General features: G+C 37.9%; 1 protein-coding gene across 1 annotated transcript in view; it reads right to left on the bottom strand.

Moving 5' to 3' along the window:
• Positions 1 to 14,208: 14,208 nt before the first annotated feature.
• LOC134220702 (zwei Ig domain protein zig-8-like) overlaps positions 14,209 to 20,101 on the bottom strand; it is a 623,811-nt gene continuing 617,918 nt past the window's right edge. Inside the window, exons 7-9 of the mRNA XM_062699803.1 lie at positions 15,896 to 16,023; positions 15,610 to 15,778; positions 14,209 to 15,209 (exon numbers count right to left, since the gene is read on the bottom strand). Coding sequence (XP_062555787.1) covers positions 15,079 to 15,209; positions 15,610 to 15,778; positions 15,896 to 16,023 — 428 coding nt within the window. The 3' untranslated portion in view covers positions 14,209 to 15,078. The remainder of the gene's footprint in view (positions 15,210 to 15,609; positions 15,779 to 15,895; positions 16,024 to 20,101) is intronic.

The following is a 20,101-nucleotide window of genomic DNA, read 5'->3' as shown; positions in this document are numbered from 1 at the left end:
GATCATCGATCTTCTCACTTCATAGCTAGATTTTATTGAACCAACTAATCCATTCCAGGGACGGGTAACTGAGTTATTGTGGTTCCTTTCATCGACTCATACCAGAGTTGGATTATTTTGACGCAACGAAGTCCAGTAATATTCCTTCAAACCATCAACCGGCTTTGGATTTTTCTTGATATGAATAGGCCCGATGGCGATTCCGGCCACAGGGTTTTTTATCCGGCTAGGTCCGATAACGACTCTTACCATCGACCATCTCATTACAGAGTTGGACACGAAATCTTTTTCTTAGGATTTGCGTATATTTTTGGAATCTATCAGAAATTCGTAAAAATATCAAGAATTGTTATTTTTTAATTTTATTTTTTAGCAATTGTTACAATTGATTGTTCTTAAAATATAAAACACTGATCATTTGTTTAGTAAATAAGGGGCGCCCAACAATGGTTTTACCAAGGGGGCTGAGAGTCCACGCTACGGCTCTGGTTGATGCGTATTGACAATGTTCTACTCACATTCCTTCCTTTCGAACTGGTTTGCTACTTGCAAACACGATCAAACGTGCACTTACTAATTTATTTACTGACCGCACAAAGCAGAGGGAAATTCTTCGGATGACCGCGCGTTAATCGCAAACACGGTCGAACGCTCACCAAATATTTTATTTACTGGATGCGTTCATTATAAGAACACAATGTTTCAGATAATCGCGCGATTGATCTGTGTTCTAATCGAAAACCCAATAATGCACTAATGTCTACGATTTTTTTTTTGAAATGTTACGGAAAAGTTGCTTCGGTGTTTTAAAAGCCAGTTTTTCTGCAAGCAACATTATTGAAACTTTTCGATAAACTATTTTAATTTCAACGTCGATTTTTTTAAATTTTGCTCCGAAACGATTGTAGTACCGCAAAGTTTTTTTTTTAATTTTTATCGATGTTTGCTTCAAATTGGCAAATTTGCTATTTATAGATGAAAAAATTGAGAAATTTGCTGCAAAACTTTTGAAAGTGAGCGATGAAATATTTGATACTAAACGATTTTTTTATAACTCCCGCGATTAAAAAAATGAAGCATTTATTTAAATTTAATTTGATTTTTTTCCAAATAAACAAAAAGTTTGAACATTGTAGCTTTTATAAAATTTTACAGTTTTAAATATTAGCGAGGGGATTTTTCAAACTTCCACAACAATTTTGTTAAAATTTCACAACAAAGTTGGTCGAACCGAGAATTTGAAAAATCTTTCGATTTTTCGGAAATAATACTTGGAACTTTTCTAAAACTTTGAGAAAAATTACTAAAAATTTCGAGAAAAAAGTTTAACATTTATTCAAATAATGTAGTACAAATCTTTCCGATTTTACATGGAAATATTGGAAAAGTCGCGACATTTTATTTTATTTTTGGAAAATAATTATGATTTTTTTTGCAATGGAAGTATTGGTATTTTGGGACAAAATTGTCATTTTTTTACATTTTGCGTGAATTTATTTATGTTTGGAACTCTTTTAAAGTGTGAACCCAGCCAACACAAAGTCGCATATGCTAGCAAATAAGTGTACAAGGTGGAGGCGATATAGGCGCATTCCTCCGTTTGACTGCATAAAAAATGCACATCGTTGTGATATACGATCTTGTGTTTGCTGGGAATTCCATAATGATAACTGAGAAGTGAGAAGTAAGAAATAAGAAGCTTAAAGTTTGAAGAGAAAACAAAAATTTATAAAAATAAGCAGTGAGACGTCTCACTTCTCACTATGATAAGGGGACCTTTCTTAGCCATGCGGCTACAATGCAGGACCATGCTAAAGGTAGCTGGGTTTGATTCCCGGTCCGATATAGACAATTTTCTGGTTGGAAATTATCTAAACTTTTCCTTGGCACAAAAGCACCATCGTGTTTGCTTCATGAACCATGATATACGAATGCAAAAATGGTAAATTGGCTTAGAAACGCAGTTAGCAACTACGGAAGTGCTAAATAAACACTAAGCTGCGAGACTACAATATCCCAGTGGTGGATGTACTGCCAAAAACCCAGATTAATCCACCTAGCGTTGGTGGTGCCTTTCTCGCGCATTAAAAAAATAAGAAAAATACATAAGAGAGGTCAAAATAGCACTTAAGGGGAATAGATTTTACTTTTTCCATCAATTCATATGCATTTGCGGTCATTTGAATGCATTGCTGCAATTTTTGAAAAAAAAAATCGTTTTTGAAAAAAAATTCCAAGGGGGGAAACAATGTTTTTTCAATAACTTTGGAACGCAATGACCGATAAGGCCAATTTTCAATAGGAAACAACTAGACCGCAATCCGCGTTGACTGCAAATTGTTGCGAGCAAATCGAATAATGCTAAGAACCAAAAAGTGTGTCTCACATTTTTGTACACACACACATACATACACATATACAGACATCACCTCAATTCGTCGAGCTGAGTCGATTGGTATATAACACTATGGGTCTCCGAGCCTTCTATCAAAAGTTTGGTTTTGGAGTGATCCTATAGCCTTTATGTATACTTAGTATACGAGAAAGACAAAAAACTCACTGTGAGAAGTGAGAAAAGAGAAGTTAAAAAGTAATAAGTAAGAAATGAATACCAGAAGTCAAATAGAAGTCAAACGTCTCACATATCACTTCTTACTTCCCAGTTGTTACTTCTCACTACTCACTTCTAACATTGAAAAGTGAAAATAAGAAATGAGAAGAAAGTTATAAATAGAAAAAGAGACATCTATCTTCTCACTCCAAATGAAAATTGAGAGGTAAGAAGGGAAACTAACTATTTTTTTACTTTAATTTCTCACCTGTCATTACTCACTTCTCAATATATCATTAACCACTTTTACTTTAACAGTTGCTCATCGCGTTCGATTGATTTGAAATACGGTTTTTATTTCCGTGCTTTTAAAATACCGCCATCGGGGGTGACAATGGGTCTGGGGGGTGAGAATGGGTCATGGCTCTCACCGCTAGCCTGGAGGTCGTAGAGCAAAATCGATCAAAAAGCCCTCAGACACATTCAATCCATTCTACAAGCATTCTAAGTAATTAAAAAAGTGACCCATTCTCACCCCCATTTGATCCATTGTCACCCCCGACGACGGTACCCTCGCACTCAAACAATATTTAATCGCTTACCAAGGCTTACCTTCTCAACTAACCAACTATTCCTATTCCTATTCCGTGGCACTCATGGAGATACAAAGGGTTCCTCGGTCTTCTGTAGCAATGAATTTTGAACTAATTTTCCTCTCCTTATTCTAAATTGACTGTGAGGATGTGGCCAGCATCGTTATTGTTCTTGAATTAATGGAACCCCAGTTCATGTACACTGTACAGTGAGAATATCTTTCTTATCTCAAGAAAACTATTCAATTGATGAGCTGTGTACATTTGTTGTTTCTTAGCCAATCACGACTAACAACTGCGATGTGTACAAACAAACAAGCTGAGCAAGGTCAAGCTAAACGGCATTTTCGGCCAAATTAACATTTCAATCAAATAAATTTCGGCGAGATTGGTTTCGGCTCAATGCAATGTTTGGTCAAATGACGAACTAATTTTGGTCTCTCGGTCAGATGGCTTTCGACCAAATGAAACTACCCCAGTCATGTTGAGTAACTGGTCATCATTTCTCCACATTTTTTTTGAATTCCATATTTCGAAAAATTCCTTTCTTAGATGCACGGCTACAAAGCCAGACTAGAAGGTGGCTGGGTTCGATTCCCGATCCGGTCTAGAACATTTCGGGCTGGAAATATTCTTGACTTCTCTGAACACAAATGTATCATCGTGTTAGCCTAAGCCTAATGATATACGTATGCAAAAATGGTAACTCGGCTTAGAAACCTCGCAATTAACGATTGTGGAAGTGTTGAACACCAAGCTGTGATTCATTTGTTCGTTAGTTATAATGCCTCAAAGAAAAACCAATTTCAATTCTATATATATCTAAAGATAGAAAAGATAGATAGATAGATATATAGATAGAAAGAAGAAAGAAAAAAATAAATGAAGAAGAGAGGAAGAAGAAGAGAAGAAAAGAGAAGAAGATAAGCTTCCCGGAATTCAAATTTAAATCCACTCGCGTTTTCAAGGGCGCAACACTCAAAGGGAACAATCATACAAATGTCATTTTTATTAACCTGAAACTTTTCGTTCACTGGGTGGCGATTTCTTTTGAAGTGTAAAAAACTTTTCGAATTGAGCAGCATGATTTTTTGAAAATATAGTTGTTTTGGCCTAAATGATAAAAATATATTCTGAAATAAGAATCACAGTGCTCAATTTGAATTGGATGGTTTATTCGCTCAAGAATGTACACTTAATCACAGCTTTAATTAATCGAATATTTTTGGTGAAGCCCATCGGCCTTCTTTGTCACCCTCACTTCGTACATATTCATATTCGGCTGAACATTGACAATTCCCGATCAAATATCAGTCAGTGAGTATTTATTTAGATTTCGGAAACTAATAAATTACTGTAAAACTAAACACTTAAATGATGATTTCAACAATTACTCACATAGATCTGACCCCGACGTTAAACTGAGGGACAATTTTAGTGCCAAAAGTCAACATAATCAAGGCCAATTTTGTTTTCTTTAAACGCAGTGACGATTCTCAGTACCAATCAAATGAATGAATATGTGAAGAAGAAAACTGAGTAAGTCATTCTATGTTTTGAATAGTCATGCGACGTTTGTCAATATTCGGTCCGAAGTTGCTTCGTGAAGGTGATTATTTTATGCTCTGCACTCAATGCTTAAGGTAGCCTCACACCTCGGGAATTTGGTCCACGGATTTTTTCCCCATGTGTTTTTGCATATGCGATGTTTATAGAATATGGGCACGTAAAATAAAAATCCCGGTCCCCTTTAAAATACACGGGGGCAAAAATCCGGCGGAAAATTTTCCCGAGGTGTAAGGTAGCCTTTAAGGAAAGATAATTATAATACACCCAGTTCTTTTTTTACACGGATTTTAATCGGTTACGTTTAACGTCAGTGAAACTATAAGTTAACCTCATGAAAAAATTCACAAAAAAATCGAAGAAAATTCAGGTGGTATTTAAAAAGCTGTAATAGATCGGCAGCCCTCACTGAATGTTCCATAAAACGCTACCACAAATCCATAAAATAGTGCGGGAGATTCCATAACAAATAATTTTATCATCCATAAATATTTGGAAAATGATCCATGGAAACTATAGTTTGATCCATAAAATGTTAAATTTGCGCAGTTTTTATCCTGATGATGATCCCTAATTTTGGTCATATGATCCATAATCCTTGGAAAGAAGGCCAATGAAACTACATACACAGAAAAAAATAATGAAAACTAATCAGCGCGCAAAAAAAACAGACGCAGAAAATTACACTATTCTGAGCATACATGAATCTTTTCCTTCACTTTTGCCCTAAATGTATGCAATTTGTATAACATTATGCCACTTAATCGAAGTGATGGTGGACATCATAGTTTGTTTGCCTCTGTGCGGAAAGAAAAGTTAATTTTTGCGTGTGAAAGTGAACTTGTGCCGCGGGAAAAATATTTCTATCGTGTGCCCTTTTTGTTACTGTATCAGGATAAGTAGGAGGCATTTAGCCTCCGTGCCAAATTTTCATTTAATTTAACATTTATTACTCAACACAGCATCCCGTGAAGCCATAGTTCTACCTATAGCTTCGCGCGGCAAGCTGTTGTTGTTCATTTGCTTGCCCTATTTCTTTTATTCGTCTCTGTGGATCGTGTAGTGTGTTGTTGCATGTTTGAGTCCACTGCTGTGTAGAGGATGGAGTGCGAAAAGTGCAAAGTGGGGATCGCAATCAACGATTTCCCACTGTGTTGTTTTCAATGTGAGAAATATTTTCATGCCCGCTGCTCTCCTATTGAAGCGAAGGCAGCGGCCAGATTGATTACGGAGAATGCAAATGTTTTTTCAAGTGTTGTGACTGTCTATCTAGTCGATCTTGCGACGGACAGAATGTACAGGTTCCGAATACCATTCGTTTCGATGAAGAGATGAAGAAACTTTCTTCTCTTTCTGATTCGATCGGTGATATTCGGAATCACATTACTGCCCAAATAGACAGCGCGTTGTTAATCGGTATTGAGAAATTACAGAAAAATGTATCTGAGGTTTTGAACGAGGCTGTTAATGGTCTCAAAAATTCGATCAGCAAAGAAATGGAAAATATGAAATGTTCATTTTTTCAATTTAACCCGAGTAGAAATGTAGCTGTAATGAATGAAATGCAAGGTACATCGCAAAAGGCTACGGGGCCTAATTTGACTCCCAAAACGAAAAAGCGTAAGGTACAAGATGTTGACGATACATCTGATATTGCAATGCCAGAAAATGTTAGTTTCGCGGATATTGTTAAAAATAATGTTGGGAAAAATAACGTTAAAGTAACGAAAAAAGTCACTGCGCCTAAGGAAGTAAAGGTCACTCGTAAGGCTCGTCCGGTCATTGTGATTAAACCGAAAGAGTCCAACCAGAGTAGCGATGATACTCGGAAATTTTTGAATAGTAAACTGGATCCAAAAACACACAGGATCAGTAACTTTAGAAACGGGAAAAACGGCTCTATTATTGCTGAGTGTGCAACAGGATTTAATGTTGATGTTGTGAAAAATGGCATTCAAAGCAATCTGGGTGAAAACTATGATGCTGTTGTTCCCTCATCGGTGCCAAGACTAAAAGTGATGGGAATGTGCGATAAGTTTTCTTCCGATGAATTCATTCAGATTTTGAAAGATCAGAATGAAGACATCGCAATAAATGATGTTAAAGTAATAAGAATGTATGAAAATCCACGTTTTAAATATAACAAGAACAATGTTGTTATTGAAGTCGATAAAGAGACTTATAGTTGTTTGTTGACCGCGAGAAAAGTTAACATAAGGTTTGATCGGTGCCTTGTTGTTCCCGAAATTAGTGTTTTGAGATGTTTTTCAATGTGGAGAATTTGGGCACATGAGTACGGATTGCAAAAATGGCATTGCGTGCTCAAAGTGCAGCGATCGTCACAAGACATCCGAATGCACGTCAACTGTATTGAAATGTGTCAATTGTATAAAAATGAATTCCGAACGTAAAATGAAATTGGACGTGAACCACAGTGCCTTCAGTACTGAGTGTAGTGTTTATAAGCGATTAGTTGAACGGAAAAAGAGCAGCTTACGTTTCAATGAATAGCAACCAAGTTCTAGTAGAAATGTGAGCAAATTCGATATTTTGTATTTGAATATTGCGGGTTTGTCTACAAACTACGTTGCATTACGTAAGATTGTAGAAGATAAACGTCCATTTTAGTGTTTCTATCTGAAACTCATATAGTCGATATTGAAGCATTTGATCAATATAGCATTCCGGGTTATAGTGTAGCTGCTTGTTTTATCACATTCTAGACACACTGGCGGTGTTGCTATTTATGTCAAAGAATCAGTTCAGTTCAAGCTTCAATTAAACGAAGTTTGTGATGGAAACTGGTTCTTAGGCATTGTAGTTGTTGGTGGGATGAAGATGGGAAATTATGGTGTTTTATATCACTCTCCCAGTGCAAGTGACCAGCGCTTTATTGAGATTTTGGAATACTGGTTTGAGTCATTTATAGATCCTAGTAAATTAAAATGTAATCGCTGGTGATTTAAAACCAATTGGTGTGACGATTCCAATTCGAATCATTTGAAACGTTTAGCGGATTTTTTCAATTTAAAACAAAAAGTAAATTCTTATACGCGTATTTCCCAGCACAGTAGAACTTTGATTGATCATGTGTATACAAATTTTGATTCTGTAACTAGCGAAACGAGTAATGATTTAAAAGTAACCGATCATGAAACGCTAGTCATTAATGTTACCGACAATAATAGTAATGATAGTAATTTTATTAAAATGAAGTGCTGGAGAAAATACTCTAAACTAGCAATTTCGGGTCTTGTCGAAAGAAACGTGGATTTTCAAGAAAATTCCGGTAATATAGATGAAAGATCAGCTGTTCTCACAAACGTTTTGAAATCCTGTACCAATCAATTAATAGAACAGAAGTTAATAACTTTGCATAATTCTAACAGCTGGTATAATTTAGATCTTTTGCGCCTGAAACGTAAAAGAGATAAATTGTATAAAAAGTTTCAAAGAACTAATAATGAAAATCATTGGAATAGGTATCAGGTAGCGCGGAACAAATATTCGCAATCTTTGACACGTACACGATGCGAGTATATTCAGAGGAAAATTTATCAGCATCAAAACAACAGCAAAGAGTTATGGAAAATATTGAAATCATTATTAAAGCCTAGTAGTTGCAAGCCGCGGTCCATAACTTTTAATGGCACATTAGAACAGTCAGAACAAGAAATTGCATCTAAATTCAACGATTATTTCGTCAATAGTGTCTTATCCATTAACCGATCTATCGAGTTAGTGGATGAGCCTGATGAAATAAAACAGCCGATAAATATTAACTGTCGATTTGATTGTTTTCACCCTATTACTTTTGAAGAACTTAAAACATTTGCTTTTCTTTAGGTAAAACGGATGGTTTTGTAATGTTAATGCTAGAGTTGTTCAGGATTGCTTTCATGTCATTGGACACCACTTGCTGGACCTTATAAATGAATCGTTACAAACTGGACACGTGCCGCATATTTGGAAGGAATCACTAGGGATCAATACAAAAAGTTGCTGGAACGATTAAAGCCGTCCCATCAAAATGTTGCAACAATAAGGAAAATTTTAGAACGTGTGGTTAAAGGCCATCTAATTACATATTTAAATAGTAATAACTTGTTAATACCGGAACAATCAGGTTACAGAGAAGGTCATTCCTGTGAAACTGCATTGAACTTGGTATTATCTAAATGGAAAGAAAATATGGAGCGTAAAGATACTATTCTAGCAGTGTTTTGGATCTCAAACGCGCTTTTGAGATAATTTCTCGGCCCTTATTGTTGAAAACTGTTAAGCGCTTTGGAATTTCGGGTTCTGCATACAAATGGTTTGAAAGCTATTTGCTGATAGATCCCAACGGACTGCTTTCAATGATTATGTGTCGTGTCCCGTGGAGAATGACCTTGGTGTACCACAGGGAAGTGTATTAGGGCCCTTTTGTTCATTATGTACATTAATGACATGCGACAGGTCTTACGTTATTGTGATATTAATTTGTTTGCTGATGATACTGTAATATTCATTTGCAGCTCAAAATCTGGAGGAAGCGATTGAACACTTGAATGAAGATTTGCATTCTTTAAGTAGATGGTTGAAGTACAAACAGTTAAAATTGAATATTAGTAAAACAAAGTATATGGTAATTTCGCGAAATCGTTCAATTGATAATGTCTCTGTGAAAATTGATGACGAGACTCTTGATCGCGTACGGGAAATTAAATATCTTGGCGTGATTATTGATGATAAATTGAAATTTGACCAACATATTGACAATGTCATCAAGAAAATAGCCAAGAAGTATGGTGTCCTATGTCGACTGAGACACGAATTAAATACAGCTAGTAAGATACAGTTGTACAAATCAATCATCTCTCCTCACTTGGACTTTTGCCCTTCCATTTTGTTTTTAGCAAATCAAACACAAATATCGAGATTGCAGCGCTTGCAGAATAAGATTATGCGTTTGATTTTAAGATGTAACAGATTCACTTCCTCAACTTTTTTCGGTGAAGCAAAGAATTGTGTATTTAACAATGGTGTTCATTTTTAAAGTAGTAAATGGTTTGCTGCCTCGATATTTGTGTGATCGAATTGAAAGAGGAAGTGACATTCATAGATATAACACTAGAAACGCGGAAGATGTAAGAACACCTAACTTTTTACATGGAGCTTCACAAAATTCTTTGTTTTTTAAAGGTATCAATGATTTCAATTCGATGCCTACACATATCAAACGTGCAACGACATTATCACAATTCAAGAGACTTTGTGTTTCACACGTAAAAGCTGTATTTTAAGCAGCTACTTAGTTGACTTTTAAAATCATTAATTATTGTATCTTGACGAAGTTTGACCTACGGATATTTTGTTTGGACAATTGTGTTTTCAATTATTGAGGCACTAATAAACTATTTTGTTCGCCTAGATGATGATGATGGATTTTATATTTATTGACGTAATTGTAATTTGACCTTTTTCTTGTGTAGTTCTCAAAAGTTTGAGTCTCGCGCGCGAAAAGCAGATATGAATGATTTTTAAATTTATGTACAGACTTGCGCTTTTTCAGCTGTTTCAATGATTCTGCGGATTAGTAATAGGCTATCTAGTAGAGTTTGGTTCCCGCGGTTGATACCGAAACTTTTGATATCGACGGAGCGGTAACACAAGTTTTGATTTTGTTGACAACGACATAGTTTATTAGATTATTATTGATGCTTTCGAGTGGCTAACGTTACTTGTAATTACATGAAACGCGATTCTTGGTGGAACTTTTGAAATCTGTGCGAGAGGTATCACAAGTTTTGCATTTTTATGCACTCGAAGCATCACTACTGATACTTATGAGAATCTGTAGATGAAATAAACAGTTTTTACATTTAATATTTTTGCTGGATAGTAATGGAAAGTTAAGAAATTTATATCTGTGATGGTAATCAGATCGTTTTTGTTTTGTTTTGCAAATCTGATTAAATTGTTGAAAAATTAAATTCAATTAATTATCTTAAAGATAAATCGTCTAGCTCAAACCTTTGTAGGGGTATGTGGCGGGACCATCATCATCATCATCATCATCATCTATATATATAAAAATCAATCTATGTATGTATGTTCGCTAACTACTTCTGAACCACTTGGCCGAATTCAACCAAATTTGGTACACACGTTCTCTATCCTCAGGGGAAGTTAACAAAGGGGTGGGAGGGTCATTTAGAAAAGGGGAGGGTTTTGTTTAGAAAACGAACAATTATGTGTAACTTGCATCTCCTAGGACCGATTTCAATCAAATTTTGTACACATATTCAATATAAGGAGACAACCATATGAGAGTGTAATCTTTGAAAGGGGGGGGGGGGCTGGAGGGAGGGGTGGGGTTCAGAAAACGGGTAATTCAGAGTAAATTCTGAACCCCTGCACCGATTTCAACCAAATTTGATACAAACATTCTCTACCCTAAAGAAAAGATAACAAAGCGGGTGGGGCGGTCATTGTAAAAAAGGGAGGGTATGGGGGGAGGGGTTGTCTTTATAAAACGAGCAATTCAGTGTAACTCCCAACCCCCAGTACCCATATCAACCAAATTTTGTACACATATTCACTAAGAGTAGTCGATCATATGGAAGTGTAATTTGGGAAAGAGGGGAGGGGGCTGGGGGGAGGGGTATTGTTCAGAAAACAAGCAATTCAGTGTATCTTTTGAACCCCTGGACCGATTTCATCCAAATTTGGTACACACATTCTCTATCCTAAGGAGAAAATAACAAAGGGTGGTATGATCATTGGGAAAAAGGGAGGGTAAGGGGAAGGGTTGTATTTAGAAAAGAGCAATTCAGTGTAACACCTAACTCCCAGTACCGATTTCAACCAAAATTGGTGTACACATTTTCTATCCCAAGGAGAAGATAACAAAGGAGGTGGGAGGTTCATTGGTGAAAAAGGGCTGTTATGGGGAAGGGTTGTCTTTAAAAAATGAGCAATTCAGTGTAACTCCCAGGATAAATTACAACCAGATTTGGTACACTTATTCTCTATTTTTGGAAGATGTTTATTGAAAAGGTAGAAGGGCCAAACAAATATATAAAAATAGATTGATACAAAGGAACAATTCTATGAGCGGTAGATCTACCTCTGTGGGTTTTGTGCTACAGCATTGGACATTTTAATTGAATAATTTACTTTTCAGTCCCTAGCAAAGCCGAATACATATAGCTATTAGCTATCTATATATCTCGGATACTTATTCAACGTATGTGACGTATGTGATTTTGTAAACAAAAATTTAAACGTTGATTTCTGCAATCTGATAGCACTCCCACGCAAACCATCGCCACATACAGGTAGGGGAGGTTTCGGCTACATGTTCGTTGTGTTGGTTTGCGTAGGAGTGCCATCATATTTGACAAATCGACGTATGCATCTTTGTTTACAAAATCACATACGTCACTGAATAAGTACCGAGATATATAAAACTCAATGTTTGTATGTTTGTGTGTATGCTCCAGCCTAACTTCTGAACCCATTATTGTATTGTTTAGTTATCGATCAATTTAACCATTTATCGAAATTATGGTTGCCCAGTGACAAGCAATGATTAATGTGTTTCCTTCTGGATGGTGAATGTGATCCCTTCTTTAAAATAGACGTTTGCCCGGAATAAGGCATCGGTGGATGTTTTTCCTTCTTTAGAAATAAACGTTTGCCCGGAATATGGCGATTATGGGTTTGCTCCCTTCTTCAAAACCAGTCAATGTTTTCAAATGAAATCTGCCTTCTTCTGATCAAATGATGAAGTATCGATAAGAAAACGCAATTATCCTGTTGACCAATTGGTTTATTCATTTTCCGATTGTGAAAAAAAACTGCGAATCAAACTGGCAATTCCGAGCAAGGCCGGGTACATAAAGCTATCATCAATAAATAGTGGCATAATGCAATACAAATTGCATACATTCAAGCGAAAATATCGTTTAAAATTACGCTCTTTTTGGCATTCCCTTTATGTGCATTACTTTCGTGTAAATTTCAACAACTTTTTCTATCTGTGTATATTAATTATTATTAATAATAATATTATTGATTATTATTTTTTTTAAATCTATGGATCATTTAGCTAAATGTATGGATCATATCACCAAAACTATGGGTCATTTGAACAAAGTTATGGATCAAATGGCCAGTATGGATCATATGTCTAAAATTATGGATCATATTACTGAAATTATGGATCATCATCACGATAAAAAATGCGCAAATTTGAGGTTTCATGGATCAAAATATAGTTTTTTATGGATCATTTTCCAAAGATTGATGGATCGTTTATCATACGTTCATGGGAAAAAAGCAAGAATTGTATTGTTTTTTGACCATTTCAATGGAAAATATTCTCCAATTAATTGCTTAATTTTAGCTACACAGATAGAAAAAGTTGTTGAAATTTACACGAAAGTAATGTACATAAAGGGAATGCCAAAAAGAGCGTAATTTTAAACGATATTTTCGCTTGAATGTATGCAATTTGTATTGCATTATGCCACTATTTATTCGATTAAGTGGCATAATGCTATGTAAATTGCATACATTTAGGGCGAACTTGTTGGAAAAGATTCATGTACGCCTAGAATAGTGTAATTTTCCACGTCTTTATTATTTACGCGTCGATTACTTTTCATTATTTCTTTCTGTGTAGTTATGGATCGAAAAAATATTCTTTATGGAATCTCCTTAACTATTTTATGGATTTATCGTAGCATTTATGGAACATTCAGATGTTATTTACGGATCGTTTTTATTTTTTTTATGGATCCATCTTTATTGTTTATGTATATGCAAAAGTATGTTTTGCCTAAAAGATCAGGGTCACCAGGAAATTAAAGAATACCAACCATGTAAAAAAATGTTGGGTGTATTCAACTAAGGCCAAAACAACTTTTATTATCTACTTCTGTCTCCGCCCCCTCAAAATTTCGTAGTCAAATTTAATTATTTGAGGGGGGATTTCAAATTTTTACCCAAAAAAATAATAAAATTTCGGACTTTTGTAGAAAATTGTTTAAGAAAACTGATGAGTTTTTCGATTTTATCAATTTATTCATTTATTTTTTTATTTGCCTCCCCCTTCATTTTCAAAAGATCAATAGGACAAAACAAGAATTTTATATTTGTTCTGGTGTAACAGCAAATAACTGCTGCTTAAAGCTCTGCAATGCATGATTCAAGAAAATTAAAATTCTCTTCTACCCTTTTAATTTTTACACTGAACGAACATAGTAAATGTTCTGTTCGTTTCCGACGTTAGAACAACATTTTAAAGTGTAAGACGACGGTCTCAACTATAGGAATGCCTTTTTTACAGATCAAGAATTTCCAAAGAGTGATTCAATATAGAATCGGGCAGTCCTGTAATAGTGGGGGATCGTGGTTAGTCGACGACTAACAAGCTGTTCCGGGATGATTTTTTTGGTCTTGAGTTGTTGGGTGAAATGATGTATTCTGCAACATATGAAGTTTTTTTTTTTAATTTTAAAATGAGACAATCCATGCCGTAGTTGAAAAGTTAATGTTAGAGCTCAGAACTGAATCAAAGTAAAACAGCTATTACCCTTCATCACCTAAAAGTAAAAATTACTACCTTCGTGAACCAAAATTGATTCCCGAATCACCCTAATGCACATGTACCTTCCTTACACAAACACGTCAGATCGCCAGCAAATATTATTAATGTTCAGCAGCGTGACCCATTCCCCTTCTTTTGTATCAAACGCAATCGTTCGCTGTTTGTATTTGCGTTTAGAATTGAATTAAATAAATTCAACCTATCTGATCTGTTTACTTGTATAAATACCTATTGTTCAGCTATATGTAATTACTCGATTTCGGAACTGATTGGAAATTGAAAACGAATTATCGACTCTCGTCTCACACTCGCACGCACATCACTTCTTTGTTGCACACGCTCATGCTATCTGTTAGTTACCTTAAATGTACATTTATATAAAAAATCTATTCTTCATATATTTAACCGAAATATGCCGAACCTTCCGAAAAGTTCTATTTTTGACACGACGTAACTCAGATTTTTCTTTCTCTAGTATTTCAAACATACGGATTTCTCCAGACTTTTGTTTCACTTTCTCCGTTTTATAGTAAGTTTTAGTAGAATGTGGCTGTACAAAACAAGACACTCAATGGAGTTGTCTCTGCTTGGAGCGGGGATTGAGGGATATACAATGACTGTGACAGTGACTTTGTGGGTGTGACCGATAGATAGTGGTGATTAGTGACGAGTAAAAGATTTGTGGGGTTTGCATTGTTTTTTTTTCTCTTTCTGTCGTTGGCTGCCCGGATATGCCAGTACGGTGGCGAAGAAAACTGAGGAAGATCTTACTACGTCAGTGGATACTTCCACCGGATGCTGTGATGGTAGTACAGGAGTAAGCAAGAGAGCACGAATGCCACTAAGCTTGGACCGGCCAGGATGGTAGACATTCCGTGATGCATCGCCGCTGGGTGTTCTCCTGAAACGAAGGGAATACATTACTAGTAGAGGCGTTTCACTTAATCAAAAGTTTTGGTCTGTGTCTAATTTCAAATGAGGTATGTTAATATATTGTAGAATTCCTGTCCATGGCATCTCCTACATTTTGACTATCCCTCTTCTTGGACTGTAATCTTCAAATATGTGTGGAAGTTATATGATCGTTGCAACCTTATTTAATTGATGAATAAATTAGAATGGAAATAAAATGTCTAATTATGGTGCATCCCATGTTGAAGAAGGTATTTCACAATGCGTCGCAACAGACTTGTTTCTCTTGTATTGAATTCAACTGATAACACATTGTAACCGACCCCATATCGTTCAAATGTCATCTGTAGGAAAATAAAGTAGAGAACAGCAATGCAATCAAAACCTACCATTAAGTATGTGCACCCGGACCGAGGCCGGATTGGCATTGGAGGGTTCGCACGTGTACAGCCCGGAATCGCTGGCTATCGCTTTCTGCACCAGCAACCGGCTACTGGTCAGTACCCCTTTCTCGGTCACCAGCGAGATGCCACCTCGAGGCGAATCAAAGTTGATGTCCTGCAAAGAGAATGGGAAATGCGACCGTCAGACATATTGCAGCAACGTGCACCTTTGCGTCTTTTGAACTTGTTGGTGACGGCCGTGTCCACTGACTGTCCAGGCCGGGATACTTACGTCTCGATTGTGCTTCCAGATCACGGCTGGCGGTGGCTCCGGAGCGTACTTGACTATGCAGGTGAGATTTATCGTTGAGCCTTTATTGATAAATAAATCAGGCCCGCCATTAATCTCTGTCACTGGTTCTTGACGTGGAAGATGACCTCCCCCAGGGTGGTGGTTTTCCGTGAGGATGCGAAGACACCGAGCAACGACGTTGTTGAGTGGCGAATGCGGTATCAGTCAACGGGAATGCAAAAAGAAAAAGAGAGGTCATAGAAAAAGATGAGAAACACATTGATTGGAATGAATCGTTTGTATTGCTTCCGGTCGGTTGATGGGGTGGTGGCTTGGATCAAGTAGCTACAAAAACTTAACTAGATAGGATAGGATGACGTAATACGTCCTCTTTGGGAATTCTTGAATATATAGGAGATCGGCAACGTCATTAAACGGTGACAGGTTCCGACTTTTTCAGTCTCTCCAACAACCTGTGTGCCCTGTGTTTCAGCTCTACTGGTCAAAATGTTGAAATAACTGAACTGGCTGAGAAATCTCGTCACAATGTTATAAGAGACTTGTAATTAAAATTGTGAAATTAGTAATAAATCATTAAGTTTCGAATTATTCGGTAACAAAACGCCCGCATTTCTTTCACGAATAATTTATCACGGTGCAAAATAAAAAGCGTTTGTTGCCCCTACGTGATAGTTGGCGGCATTATGCATTAAGTTGGGCTTGTATAAAATTTCCATTTGTTTTCAACTTCTGTACTGATAAGTCTCCCCCTCAAACATCCCCGGGCCTACGGGTTATTGCCTAGCAGGTAATGTGTAGCAGTGTGATTGTAGGTGGTGTTGTCTTCCTGACAATAGCGGGATTGAAGAGGTGCGGCACGAACGTCTGTTTACCGTCCAAGCATCCAGCGGCTGAATACGGAAAGCTGTTCCCCGGAAGCTGTATGTACCTAAGCCATCACGGTGGATAGTGAAGCTTGGGTTAAAAGCATACCGCTCTCAAAACATCAGAACTGCTAAAGAAATCGATATGGTGTAATTGTTTGGTAAGCCTGATAGTTTTAACGCCGATCTCCCACTTATTGATGAGACTTCAGTTATGAAGGCTCGTTAGATGAAAAACGCTATTTTGCTATCACTTTTTACTTTGTATCAAACAGCTGCTGCTTCAATCTAAATTGTTTGAATTGGTTTATCTCCCTACTTAGTAATATAGAGATCATACATGTACATTTTGTTTTGGAAGGGCGCTTTACACCTTATTATCCGCTTGCTAGCGTGGCTCGTGATATTTGCACAAATGAAAAGACAGCACACTATGGCTTGGATTGGTCAAATTGTACACCTATTTCAGAATGCCGTACTTGCTTTGTATTTTTAAAATTTTATTTATCATAAATAAAAATCAGAAGAGTTGTGTTCAATACACGACCGCAAATAGACGTTGGACAACGTAAGGACATCGATTGATTTTTCAACAGTAACTTAGCGACTGTATTTTGTACATTGGAGAAATTTTTTCTCTGATCAACTTTATTTTGTATGACTTGAGAGCTGCTGATGCTGACGACGGCGACTACACGATCCAAGCCGTCGGTGAGAATAAAATTTCCTTCATTGTCGATGCTGCGACTGCTCTTCGCTTTCCGCGACATCTCGAACGAAATGTTTCGCGCGATGCGGAAAGCAGCTTTCTTATAGCCCCGCCCCGGATTACCTGTGCAGGATACTGAAAAGCTATTTTCAGAATAGGGTGCTGTTATACGACACTGATGCTGGTCAAAAGTCGATCGTAGTGTCCGCTGGTGTTCCACAGGGATCGATCCTCGGACCGGTTCTGTGGAATATTATGTACGATGGAGTATTACGCATAAGTCTCCCGGCCGGAGTGAAGATAGAAGGCTTCGCGGATGACGTAATGCTAGAAGTAGCAGGTGACACTCTCGACGAAGTTAGATTGAAGGCTTCATACGCGATTGGCAGGGTGGAGGAATGGCTCAACTCGAGACGGTTATCCCTTGCACACCACAAGACGGAAGTCGTGGTAGTGCATAACCGTCATGGATTGCAACAGGCTAGGATAAGAGTAGGGACCTGCACAGTTAACTCCGTGAGGTCTCTCAAGCATCTGGGCGTGATGATCGATGATAAGCTCAATTTTACGAGCCACGTCGATTATGCATGTCAGCGGGCTTCATTGGCGATAAAATCTTTATCACGAATGATGTCCAACAGATCGGCGGTGCATAGTCAAGTGCGTAGGCTGATAGCTGGCGTAGCATTGTCTATCATCCGTTATGGCGTGCCGGCATGGGCCGTAGCACTAAAGCCCAGTACAATGTAAAGAAATTGATCAGAGTACACCGGCTGATGTGCTTACGTGTCGCGAGCGCATATCGCACCATATCATATGAGGCGGTGTGCGTTATAGCTGGAATGATGCCGATCGACACACTCTTAGAGGAGGATGTGGAGTGCTACAACGAAAGGGACTCGGTGCAAGTGCGACATGTCAAGAGAGCAGCTTCGTTGCTCAAATGGCAAAGAGCATGGGACACCGCAGTCAAAGGTCGTTGGACCCACAGACTGATTCCAGATGTGTCCAACTGGGTTGATAGGAAGCATGGTCAAGTCAACTTCCACCTAAAACAGGTGTTGTCTGAACATGGCTGCTTTAAGAAATTCCTACACAGGTTTGGCTTCGCAGATTCTGCGGAGTGTCCTGAATGTGTAGGTGAGGTAGAATCGGCAGAGCATGTGATGTTCGCATGCCCGCGATTCGAGGTAGAACGCAATACCATGCTGCTTATTAGTGGTATGGATACAACCCCGGACAACCTCGTCGAGAGGATGTGCCGGGAAGAAGCTATATGGAATGCGGTGAACACAGCATCTCGACAGATTATGTCGAAACTGCAGCGGTGGTGGCGTCTTGAACAAAACCAACACAGAAAGAAATAATGAAAAGTAATCAACGCGTAAATAATGAAGACGTGGAAAATTACACTATTCTGGGCGTACATGAATCTTTTCCAACAAGTTCGCCCTAAATGTATGCAATTTACATAGCATTATGACACTTATTCGTATAAAAAGTGTCATAATGCAATACAAATTGCATACATTCAGGTGATAATATCGTTCCAATTTACACTCTTTTTGGCATTCCCTTTATGTGCATGACTTTCGTGTAAATTTCAACAACTTTTTCTATCTGTGAACGAGTGCAGTAAGGGCACTTGTGATGCAGTGAACACTTTGCTCACCCCGACAACTAACATGTCGCGGGTGGGCTGCGGGGACCTCAGTATGTAGATATAGAGGTCATTGCGGTTCACGCGCGGTGGTTGTTGTCGGGGTGCTCGTCTCCAACGTGAGATTATGATACGGACCGTTAGGTTACTATCATAGCTTGCGATCGACGGGTGGTGAGGTAGCCACCCTTGAAGTCGATGTTGTGTGTATTGACGTCAAGTGCGTTAGCATAGGCGTGAGCGTTCTCAATAGTCCCCCCCTGATGTATTGCTTAATTGCGGGCCGGGGGTACGGACTGGCGAAAGGGTTTTGGTTTTAGTGGGTCGGGTAAGAGTTACATGACATACCCATCCCCACACTACCTGAGTACCTCCTCAGGTGTCTGGTTGCAGATTTCCGTTTACCCTTGCTCAAGAAAAAAAAAAAATAGCCCCGCCCCATTTGGTGAGCTTTATGGTTGCACATATTAAATTTTTACCCATAGCGGCGGCGGCGGGACTAATGGGCCGAAAAAAATTGTCTCGGTTTAACCTTTTCTTCTTTAAAATTTTGGTTCTGGAAAAAAACCGAATTATCATCAATTCCAGTTCGTGACAACCAGGGGGGAGTAAGCCTGTCATCCACGAACAAATCAAGCCTACCTAAGACGTATTATCTGGGCCACCCCGCTTGGCAAGTGTAACAGTGTTCGAATTGGAATCTTGTAGGATATTGGTTAATCTACACTACTGCTGACTAACAAAAAAATGTGGGATTGTTTATTTACATTTGCTTCATACTACATGCAGAGGAGGCACGATGCACCGCATACTACCCCCTGGTGACAACAGCGCGTACGGACGTGCTTTTTGCTCGCGCATTTTTTTTTCCAAGGGCGCAATCGTTAATGCGAACATATTTAAATTCGGTTAGTTACTGCAAATAAATTCTTTTTCGAGTCCCTATAATCAAG

This window comes from Armigeres subalbatus, chromosome 3, assembly GCF_024139115.2.
Source record: "Armigeres subalbatus isolate Guangzhou_Male chromosome 3, GZ_Asu_2, whole genome shotgun sequence".
In the NCBI taxonomy this organism is placed as follows: domain Eukaryota; kingdom Metazoa; phylum Arthropoda; class Insecta; order Diptera; family Culicidae; genus Armigeres; species Armigeres subalbatus.
The sequence above is the reverse complement of the archived record's forward strand: the minus strand, read 5'-3'. Positions and strand labels throughout refer to the sequence as shown.